Source organism: Equus quagga, chromosome 12 (genome assembly GCF_021613505.1).
Source record: "Equus quagga isolate Etosha38 chromosome 12, UCLA_HA_Equagga_1.0, whole genome shotgun sequence".
In the NCBI taxonomy this organism is placed as follows: domain Eukaryota; kingdom Metazoa; phylum Chordata; class Mammalia; order Perissodactyla; family Equidae; genus Equus; species Equus quagga.
In genome coordinates this window covers 8,967,520-8,979,532 of record NC_060278.1, presented here as the reverse complement: position 1 = coordinate 8,979,532, position 12,013 = coordinate 8,967,520, and the positions used below count along the sequence as shown (strand labels likewise).

Sequence of the window (12,013 nt, the reverse complement as noted above, 5' to 3'; positions counted from 1 at the left end):
TGGTGGATGGCCGTCTTGTTGTGTCCTCACATGGCAGAGAGCAGAGGGAAAACAAGCTCTTGTGTCCCTTCTTATAAGGACACTAATCCCAGCATGAAGGCTCCACCCTCCTGACCTAATCACCTCCCAAAGGCCCCGCCTCCAAACACCATCACACTGGGGATTAGGTTTCAACATATGAATTGGGGGGGACACGACATTCAGCCATAGCAGGGGAGATTTGAGAGAAAAAAGACGAGTAGGGACAGTGACTATAGATAACCATTCACAGGAGTTTTCTGTATGAAAATTAGTATCCATGGTTTTTATTTACAAATGAGTGGATATTTTTGTCTCTTCAAAAAACCCTAAATTATGTTGTCATTTTGGTTTGATGTCACAGTAGATCATAAATACAAAAGCAGTTCCCCATTCCTTATATAGATGTTCAAAATGGAGTAGAAAGAGAACTTAAGAAAATCTCGAAATTTTAAACTCTCTTTTCAGCCCACATATATCCAAGTGAAACTAACCTACAGTTTGTCTCCCAGAAATGTAGAAAGCCGTCTGGACAGATGGAAGTGAGAATGTTGTTGTGTTCAGAAGATCTGACCTTTGTTTCCCTGTGTCACATGCTGTTTACTTCCGAGTCCTGCTGACCATTTTTGGGTCTTTTTCGGCCATCTCCCTTTTCACCTACCCTGGTGCCTGACTTAGCAGAGTGCGCTACTCCATTCCACTCCACCCTGCATTCACTCAAAAGCAAAGCAATTTGGAAATGAGAGCATTTAAAAATCAGACTTTTAAAAAATGTTGATAGCCCGTCTCGTTTTCTATACGTGCATGTATGTGTTTCTACACTGTGACAAATTCTAGGGCTTTTCAAAGCACCCCCTTAGTAGCATTTAAATTTTTGAAATGTGTCATTTCATGATTACTTTTTTTATTTACAAATGCTTTTTCCATCTAACTTTTGCCATCACGGTACTGCTTACCAAAGAACCCTATCGTTTTGGCCATTCCTTTTGCACAATCGTACATATGCGTATCTGTGATGTCCACATGAATTTCCGTTGTGATTGATACGTTGATCTGTATTGTTCGTAGGACCATAGCGATGACCCTATTAACCTAGTAACTGTTTGTTAGCCCGTTTCTTAAAATTTTCACCCCTCTCAGGTGTGCCGTACCAAGCCGGTTAAGTTGGCCCAAGAGATTTCTTCATCTTAGTTCTTTGTTGAGTATTGTTTGATGTTGTGTGTAATTTTAGAGATGCTCTGTTTCCTGTTTCATGTTACACAGAAGCTTTGGCTTCCCCCCTCCCCCAATCATTGCGAGAACCTTTAACCATGTGCTGTGTTGTTTCGTGAACCACTTCCTCTTGATAAGTGCTTTCATTGCATTTTGAAAAAAAACTACACTGAAGGAATCAGGTAAAATTCAATATGGTCAGTTATTTTCCAATCGTACTGCACTCTGGCTGCTTCGTAATTTCCGCCAGCATTTATGATCGTCTGGATTCTGCACTATATATTCCAGGCTAGGTATGATCCCTATCACGAACAGATGTTTTTTTATTTTTCTCTTCTTTTGTGTCTGTAGTTGTCATAGGTGAGCTGATTTTTTTTTCCTTGAAAAAGTAAACATAGCCAGCTCTTTTTTAAATTTAAAAGTAATAAAAATACCAAAGCAAATTGATACGAACAGAGTCTCAGATTTTTCAACCTTTTTTCTCATTGATTCCAGTTATATTTCAGCTCTGGCAATCTTACTATAGACCCAAAACACCCTCACCTGCACGAAGAAATACATGATAGGATGTAAGGTTCAAAAATAACAGTCTCAATGCAAGGATGCAAGCATTTTCCTTTAACTCTCTTCAAAATGGCTTCCCATATGTACAGTGTGTCCACATGTACAGTATGTAGATAAAGTCTAGATATTTAATCCTTGACACATTGATGAGGAGAAATACAGTTGTGGAAAAGCCATAGAGGAAAATCTTCCGGAGTTTGTTTAAGCCTAGAACAGTATCTGGGATCAATAAATATTTGTGGACTGACTGAAATTGTGTGACCTCGGGCGAGTTACTTAATCTCTGGGTGCTTTAGTTTCCTCCTCTGTAAATGGGGAAAATAAGTGTCCGATCTAGGGAGCTGTGAGGGTGAATTTAATCAGTCAGCACACGTGAAGCACAAGGACAGTGCCTGGCACAGAGTGAGGACGCCTGATCGTGTATTAGTAGTTATTTTTATTATTATCAGGAAGGTAAAGAGAATGGGGAGAGTCGTCTCTCTCCACCCACAGCCACGCACGGTAGTAACAGAGGGGCAGTTTCTTCTTGGTAGATAGGTGGCGTCTGTTCTGGTAGAATTTTGAAGACTAGTTCTAACCTGTCTGAGCTTAATTGATTCATTTTAAGGATCAGAAAGTCATTTTCATACATCCTTTGTTTCATTCTTAAAATTTTACTAACAGATATTCTGTCTTTTCTTTTAATTCTTATTACTGTAAAATTTTCATTTGGTTATTGGTATCAATACCTCAATCCAGGTAAAATTATGTGTACCTAAGACCCCAGCTGAAAAGGTTAGCTTTGCAACCCTTCAAATTAGACCATCCACCAGTTTGTAATATCTTAATCTGGTGCTTCAAGAAAGCAGACTTTTGACAAATTAACTCCTTATGAAAATTTAAATAACACAGGGTTCTTCATTGTATTGATGCTGGCTGCCACTGAATGTGTCATTTCTGTAAAGCCAAGAATTGATGATCACAAGGGGAAAATCTTAACCTTTTGATTTTATGCAGAAGTTGCTAGGCTCACTTTTTGAAACCTGTGTGAAAATAATCTTTTTAACTATTTTCTGTTTTATGAAAAATTTTTATAAGTGAGTTTATTATTTCTTATTGTATTTAATATACAAAATTGTATGTTTTATGAGTAAATCATTTAGTTTTAAGTGCATCAAATAACCCCTTAATATAATACTATTATGCTCAAAATTCAGTTCATAGCAACAAAGATATACGTTACAAGAGAGGAATATTTGAACATGTCCGTGTGTGTTCATTTTTGTTCATACAGATTAGCAGATTTAAACACGTGAAAAACCAAAATGTGACATTGGCAAATACACACACACACACACACACACACAATTTATTCTCTATTTTGAAACCCAGTGCAAGCCAGAGGCGTACAATTCTGTGTAAATAGCAAAACGTATACAAATACATTTTAATTATATATTAAAGTGATACAGATAGCCTGATATATTACTGTATAATTAAGCTGCTACATTTTTGTTCTAAAGTAAGGTATAAATCTATGTTTATAGGGTTAAAATTAATTAGAAATGTGACCTGAATAAAAGAATAATTAAGATAGAAGATGTAGCTTGTTTTTATTTATTAAATAATGGTTACTTAATGTACTACTTAAAATATTAACTGACTTCAGATTGAATTCGATTAGAAGGAAAGCCATTGATAACCATTACTCAAGTTGCATGGTAGCTGTTAGATTTTTCTGAAAGCAACAAAAATTTTGGTTTTGAAAACTGATTCAGGCCTAAATAAATGTGAGCCCCAAGGAAACCTCTGTGTTTACCAACAAAGCTTAGCTGAATAAGTATCAGTATTTACTCACTTGGAAAGCATTGAAAAAAGTCAACTATTGCTATAGTGAGTGAGGTTGACAAACTTGTAACTATGGCAACAGCCTCGAAACAGAGTTTCTGTTTACTTGCCCTGATAGTTAAAGGGCGGGATTTGTTAAGCTCGGTGCCTGTCCAGCCCTGGGATGTCATAGCTCTGAGTGCAGGGCAGCAGGGTCCACCTCTAGGGCATTGGAGATGGCATGCTAGCTTTCTGTGCAGCCTGAGATCTGTGCTCCAGCTCACGTCTTCCCATCCGTCTGAGATTACTTCATCTCTCTGGGCTTTCATCAAAGCATTTTTAAACATAAAGATGAACAAGATCTGATCCTAACTTAATAACAGCCCCCAAGCTGGAAAGAGGTTCTAACGCGATAACAAAAAGAGCATGGTTCAGTATGGTAAATGCTGTTATTGAGTGCTTATGCCAAGTACCATATGCTGTTTTGTTTGATTGTCACAATAGTCCTATGAATTACGTGTTATTCTCCTCATTTTGCAGACAAGGAAACAAACCGAGGGGGATTAAATACATTATCAAAGTTGTTGGGGCCAGGATTTACTGATATGATTACCAAGTAAAATGGACAGCAAATCTCTCTACTGAGTGTGAAGACACCATTGAAGTGTTGACATGAAAACTGGATTTTGAATGATAAGTAGAATTTTATGCAGGATAAGTGGACAGACAAGGATATTATTTAAAGGGAGTAGCATATACAAAAACAAAGAATTTTTAAAAGCCTGTTCAGATGATGTCAAGGGCCCTGTGTGGCAAGAGGTGAAACCTGAAGAGTAGGTTGGGGCACATTGTAAAGGACTTGGAAAGACATGCTGAGACCTGAACTCTCTCCACTTCTTCATGATGAGCCACAGAAACAGAAGAGTGACACGTTCAATTTGTATTTCAAATTCACGGTGATGGTACTGAGGCTGAATGGGGTATCTGGGAGGCTGGAGACTAGATGAGCTGATCAGGGTCTCAGCTATGGCTTGATAGTGAGGATGCAAGAAAGGAGAACACTCCATGGGGAAAACCAGTGGATTTTTTGACTGATTGGATGGAAAAATGGGACAAGTCAAGGACTACGCTAAGTTTTCTAAGTTGGACTAATAAGTGAATTATGACCAGTAGCCAAATTAGGACATATGGGAGGAGAATGCACCAGAGGGGGAATAATGATGGAAATGGCTGTGGGATATTGAATGGGCTGCTTTTAGGCAAGCTATTCTGACAGATAAAATAAGGTCTGCCCTGATCTAGGTCCGAAGCCATGGCTGGAATTGCTAATCCAAATGGCAATGAAACCTGCATCCAAACCGAGTCAGATGTATGAGGTTAACTTTGCCATAGGCATAAATATATGTCTTGTTAAACATATATATGTATATATATATCAGAGTACTTAGGATGGATTTTTTCCAGCTTTATTGAGATATAATTGACATATAACTATATAGGTTTAAGGTGAACAAGTTGATGCAATATATGTAATATTATGAAATGATTACCACAATATGTTTAGTTAACACATCCGTCACCTAACATAGTTACAATCTTTTTTTCTTGTGGATAGACTTTTTTAAACACATATATTTGAAGTTTGTATATGGGATTTATATAGAGAGAGAAGAGAAACTATTTGAGGATAAAAACTGAGGCTTAGAAATTTGAGCCTTAGGGAAATATTGAGCATTAGAGAAAATTCCCTTGTCCTTCAGGGAATCTAAGGCAAGATTTCAGCCTGGATATGCAGCCTCAACGACCCCACCCTTCTTCTATCCACTCCTCACCCCCCCAACCCCCGCAAAAAAAGCCAGCAAAATCTATCTGATTAAGTACTATTCCAGTTTTCCTTGAGTCAACAGTTTGTTGTCATTCCCAAGACACGAAAGGGACTCAGAAATGACATAGGCACAAAAAGATGTTAATTCCACCCATTCGTGATGTGCACATTGCTGGTTTTGCAATCCATTGCTTCACTAGGGCTGCTCCACCCTGCTCTTTTAAACTGTTAACCCAATAACACTCTGAGCTGTCTGAGGGCTGAGTGTTTTCTTTCTCTCTCTCTTTTTAATCTTGATTTTGACCTTTGGAAAATACCACACGTACAAATAGACACAGCCCTATTTTCTCACGCTTGTGTGTGTGTGTATGTGTACCCGTTGTGTATATATCCGTGTGACTCTTGTTCTGTCCATCCCCAAAACAAGGTTTTCCTGCAGAGAGGGTAAATATGGAAGATGATTGGATTTACAGATGAATCCAAATTTATGTCAATAATAGCCCCTAACTTAAATGTCTTAGTGTTTTTACCAAGGACGTAACTCTATTTTAAGCTGTGATGCATTCAGTAACAGATGTACTTATGATTGTGGACTTACAGCACAATTTTGATGTTGATTCCTTTTAATAATTTAACATCAACAGACTCTGGGGGAAAGGAATGGAAGGGCAGAGAAAGATTTTTACCAGATGAACACAGGGAGGGTTTCAGCAGAGGTCACGAGAATGTGCTGTTGTTTCAAGTTATTTCCATCTTAGATGTGTGATTCACCCTGGCATGTCCTCAACCCATTCTGTATTGGTGATGTGTACAGAGAAACCAAGGCCTTTGGGCTCAGTGGGTTTTTCTGGTTCATTGACGCCACATTTCCTTTCAAGACTTTATTCTTCAGCATTTTAGCAGTTTTCCAAATTTAGTGATTTAAGAGAAAGCATCAATGGTAGGATTCTTATTACGAGCATCATCTTTGGATCGTATAAGTTTAATGCAACACTGATTGGCAGTTTTGAGATCAGCAAATAAATTTATTTTTTCCACTCTGAATGGATTACTTTCTTCTCTTTGTTAAGGTCGCATTGGTTTATAACATTACATAAATTTCAGGTGTACATCATTATATTTCAACTTCTGAACAGACTGCATCGTGTTCACCACCAAAAGTCTAGTTGCCATCCATCACCAAACACATGTGCCCCTTTACCTCTTTCGCCCTCCCCCACCTCCTTCTCCTCTGGGTTACTTCTATAAAAAATTTGAAATATGTTAACACTAATACTTACTCTTAACTTCCCCTGTTAATAATAATTATCTGAAGATTTCCTTTATTTTGTCACATGGTGCACTGCATAATATTCTAATGAAAATAAATTCTCATGGGCAGTTCTGGAATTTTGTTGTTTATTCTGCTAATTTCCTCTTATTAAAGTAATGAATGCATCATCCATTACAAGATTTTGAGTGCCAGTTAATTGTTTGAGGGGACAGTTTGTGAAGCTGTGGGTACTTTGTTGACTTAAACATTTTCTTTCCTCCATTTTGCAGATAATTTGAAGAAGGGAGGGTATGATTCAGACGCTTTGTAAGAAACTGGGAGGGGATTCGAACCACATGTGAGTGGATCTAGCACTGACTCCCCTTCCCAACCAGAGCCAGGGCCCACCTGCTGCTCTCTTTCCTTCTCTGACTGTGATAAACACTGTGCCCAACAACCCACATAAAACAGGATGAACGTCTTCCATCTTTCTTCAGTGATGCTGTGTTTGAGTCCTCCCCGACCTCTTAGACCTGCACGCAGACTCACACCTGCAGTGTCTGCCTAACCCGTCACTTCTGTATCTGAGAGCTAACTTGCCTGCTTTGTGTGGTCTGACCCCGAGCATTCACTGGAGGGCTTCCCTGGATTCCAACACGTGCCTGCCTGTCCTATGCGTATGTACGCCTGATTCTTTCAGGTGTGTCTGCTACTTAGGAATGCACTTGTCCCATGGTGTCATAGTCCTCTCCTGTTTTAACTGAAGTCCCCTTCCTGGCCCTTCATGACCAACTCACTTTTGTAGCTACTCATGCTCCTGTGAGACTCCTCCTTCACTGGAAGCCAGAGAGGGTATTCTGGAAGATTAATAGTCATAGCAATTGAGATGTCCTTCCTCCAATATAAAACATGCACAACTTAAAATTTGAATATTGACTATGCTCAATAACTGTGACTCAGAGTAGCTTTTGTGTTTCACTAGAGGGAGGGCCTAGAAGGAGAGCAAAGAAAGAATTATTGTGGGAAGCATGAAATTCAGCTAGAAAATACTCTCACCCCTGTTCAGTGAAGACGCTAAAGTTGTGTGAGGAAAAAATCATTTTTCCGTCTTAAAATTGGGAGAGGGGAAAATGTCTCCTGGGGAATTTAAGCAAGAAGGTTTCCTAAGTGATGTAAACCCAGCACAATTGCTGAAGATAATTTGGGAAGATTGAGCACCGGCTTTCCAGGGTGGATATTTGGAGGATATGCACCGACTCACTCTGAATGGTTTCCACAGCCATCATTCCTTCTGATTGCCCGCTGTCAGTGCCATCCTGGGTGCTTACTGTTAATATCAACCCGGCTTATAGAACAGTTCTTGGAACATGGTGAGTGCCAGATCAGTGTCGGGATCATCATCATCATCATCATTACATTTCTTTAATTTCAAGAATTGGGGGACCGGCCCCGTGGCAAGTGGTTAAGTTGCACCCAGGGTTTCGCAGGTTCAGATCCTGGGCGCAGACATGGCACCGCTCATCAGGCCATGTTGAGGCGGTGTCCCACCGGCCACAACTAGAAGGACCCACAACTAAAATATACAACTATGTACTGGGGGGATTTGGGGAGAAAAAGCAATTTAAAAAAAAAAAGAAGGAAAAGATTGGCAACAGTTGTTAGCTCAGGTGCCAATCTTTAAAAACAAAAAAAAAGAATTGGATTTTTTTAAAAAAGATCATTCAGATCAGTTTTAAGTAGCAGAGTCAGTATGACAAAAATTTTTCATATACATATTTTATAAAGAGACAGAGAAAGCCTTATTAGCTAAAGCTATTAAAAATGAAAAGGTACTGCTACTCAAGTATTAGCTTGAAGTTATGGTAAAGGGACAACCATATATTTTCAAGATAATTTATGCAGGGAAAGATAAATCTGCCTTGACTTTGCCTATTTTAGACAAATATTTTATTTTAAATGCAAACACACACACACACGTGTGTGTGTGTACAGAGATAATAATATCAAAATTATGGTTAAAAAAAACCCTACCTTTTAGAGCTACAAACTAAAATATTTATGAAAAAATATTTGCTTCAAAATTATCTTTTGGGAAGATATAGATATGACATCTAAATAAAAAAGATCAACCATGAATTGATAATTATTAAAGCTGGATAATGAGTACATAAAATCACTGTATTATTCTACTTTTGTATATATTTAAAATTTTCCATGTAAAATTATTAAAACCCAAATACATGCATACACACCTGTGAATATTGTTTGGCTTAAATGATACATACACTCACCAGACTGCTTAGCTTGAACTGTAATTAACATTAATCTTCCAGTGTTTTAGAGCATTGAGGACCCTGAGAAATGATCTGCGGTAAACTCGTCATCTTACAGATGAAGCAATCGATTCCCTTTATCAAACAACACGCTACTGGTTAGTAGCTGAAGGAGGACCAGTAACCATGTCTCCTGATTTCCTCATCCAGCCTTGCCAAAAATGTCACGAAGAGAGCAACTAGTCACACCTCACAAGGCGTCCCCGTCCCATTTTATGAAAACACTTTTCCCATCTTGGACAATCTCTTCGTTTGGTTTAGGCAAAGAAAGGCTATAATGTGACATATGTTTTATTTCCATCTCTTATCACTTGATTGTGTGGCCACCTTAGTTCTCAGCGTTAGTCACCTTAATACTTTCAAATAAACCTACCGCAAGCTGCTGTTGCAGAATGTCTTTGTAAAGCAAGGAATCGTTTCGGGAATATGCTTACTCACTCCTGAGATACCATTTCTGTGGAAGCTTTTAAGGGGAGGTGAAGTTCTGCTTCTCCCTGTCACCTGTGGCACTGGGCTTTCTCCTTTTCTAATAAAGGTGTCCTATGGTCATGTGAATTCCTGAATTATGTACTCTTTGTCCACTCGGCCACAAAGAGACTAGTTTAGTCTGAAAAACCAGAGTCCAATTGTCACTTTGAGATAGTTCCTAGGGTTTGGTTCAACCTTGGACCAAGCGAATTGGAGGAGGTCAGTCATGGAATTTTAGGCTCCAATAGACCTTACTCTCTTGCAGCCTTCTCTTCTCGATTTACTTGCCCATGGATGGGGCTTTTGGGGTCAAGAAAGAGCTGGGACAGTTATCCAGGGATCAGGTTTTCATTAGACTGTTTATATCTGGATTTCCTCCTTTTTCAGATGGGTGAGTCAAATGAAGATATAGACCAAATGTTCAGCCATTTGCTGGGAGAGATGGATCTTCTGACCAAGGTAAATCCCCCTTTTTAACTTTCAAATTAGAAAAAATGGGATTACAGAATTTGATTTTAACATGATGAGAGAGCTATCTTTAAAAAAAGACTGGAGATTGACAACATTATCTATTCCTGATGTAACTTTGATAGTGGGTGGAAAAAAAGAAAGCTTTTTTCTTGATTATACACTCTTGAGTTTAGTTCATTGAGTGCATTTGTCCCACATACATTCTGTTAAAGCAATTCTCATGTTCATTGTGTTCAAACATTTAGCCAATGGAGGGATTTTCCCCAAACAAACCCCCTACAACCACCGCCACTGAACAGTTTCCCCTGGAGTTACCTTTGTATTCAGAAAATCACGCTAACTTAGTTCTCTCAAAGTAGCCTGGAAGCCACTCAGCCATAGGCTTCAGGTCTACGAAAAAGCCACTGGCACCAAGACCAGATTAACTCAGAGATCACCCCGCTGTCAGGCCAAGTGAGCCCAGGGGCTGCCAACCTGAGCACCACTAACCCAGGTTACAAAGTCAGGTGAGCTTTAGCATGTTCTCATAAATGCTTCTCTGATTCAGAGCATAGTCAGCTCATCACGTTATGCATAAAATATTAAAATAAGAATAATCCAATATTCCTAAATAAGACAGGATCTTAAAATTTTCTTTAAGTTAAAATAAATGAGGAATAATCTGTGTTTTTAAAAATATTTATTTTAGGAAAAATAAATCAATTTTAGCTAGCATCTGCTCTATATTCCTTATAAAATTCAAGAAAGTTTAGATTCTATGAAAGAAGAGACAAAATATGAGATAATAGGCTTAGATGAAAGGGGCGTTGATCAGGTCAGTGTGGAGATGGTAACCACATCTCTAAAATTGAGAGGATTTTCTTTCCTTCCGTGAAGGGGAGTGAACATCTATGGTCTCTCCATCCATTCACTCACCTCTGCTCTGGTAGGAGGAATGACCGTTCTGATTGGTCTAGCATTTCATAGAACCACAGTTGGGTATTGTTATTCTAACTCAGGAGTAAGAAGGGAGCTCTTCTGTATAGGACCCACCTTCACTCAAGGCCCTTCTGGGTATTGCTTTTTTTTATTGTGCTCAAGTGGGTGTAGTCTCAGGGCTTGCCTGCTAATACAGTTCTCCTAACAAGCTGGTCTCAAGATTTCAGGGTACCGAAAAGGCCCCACTTTGTTCTTGGGTCTAAAATCTGTTCTTCAATTCCACCACTGTCAACTGCACTTTGAGATTATTGGGTATTTTCCCAGCCATTAGAAAAGCTGGCATTTTGATATCCATTTGTGAATTTTATGCCTATTCTGTTCTTTGAAACTGAGGCGTGGTTGAGATGGGTGGGTTAGCCATAGGCTTCCTAATTTTCCAAAGTAGGCAAAAATTAAAGGGAACTAAAATGTAATGATGTGCTTTTAACTTTTTTGTTTTGAAATAATGATTTTTGCCATGTCTACAACCCACCCATCCTATTACTTTCTTAATATTTGTCTTTAATTGATTTTTGAAAAACTCAATCTCAGGTAGGTCAGATGTTCTCACAATTTTTTCTTAATAAACTCCCAAACAGATACACAATAATTTAAGTTTTAATTGTTTGTGTGTTTTTGTGTACCACCTAAAATCATTTCACAGGCCACACCAAGCATATAAAGAAAAGAGCTATGTACTTCACTCCATGTTGGCCTTTGAATGACTTTTCTATGATTAAAGGAGCTCTAATCAGTTTCCTATCTCTTTTTTCCCTCTTTCTATGTTTTACTAGAAGCCTGTTTTATCACACATTTATGTGTTAATATTTTGTTACAGACCTACTTCTAATTTCAAGTAGCATAGTAAGTTATATTTCTGAGAAAAAGTTAGTTGGCTACCCTAACTGTGATGTTAGACTTCTTAGATGTAATGTTAAAAAGTGAAGTCATTAAGAAATTTCTTCATACTTTCACTAAATTTTTTGTTCTAGTATTTTCCCCATACTTCATTCACCCACTTCCCCTTTTCTTGGTAATTTCTGCATGCTCATTTGTTTTTTAGAATGAATTCTGGGGTTGCAGTCACTTTTCCCTACATTTTATCCT

General features: G+C 38.4%; 1 protein-coding gene across 1 annotated transcript in view; it reads left to right on the top strand.

Moving 5' to 3' along the window:
- APBB1IP (amyloid beta precursor protein binding family B member 1 interacting protein) overlaps window positions 1–12,013 on the top strand; it is a 104,235-nt gene that overhangs the window by 26,615 nt on the left and 65,607 nt on the right. Inside the window, exon 3 of the mRNA XM_046680122.1 lies at window positions 9,866–9,937. Coding sequence (XP_046536078.1) covers window positions 9,866–9,937 — 72 coding nt within the window. The remainder of the gene's footprint in view (window positions 1–9,865; window positions 9,938–12,013) is intronic.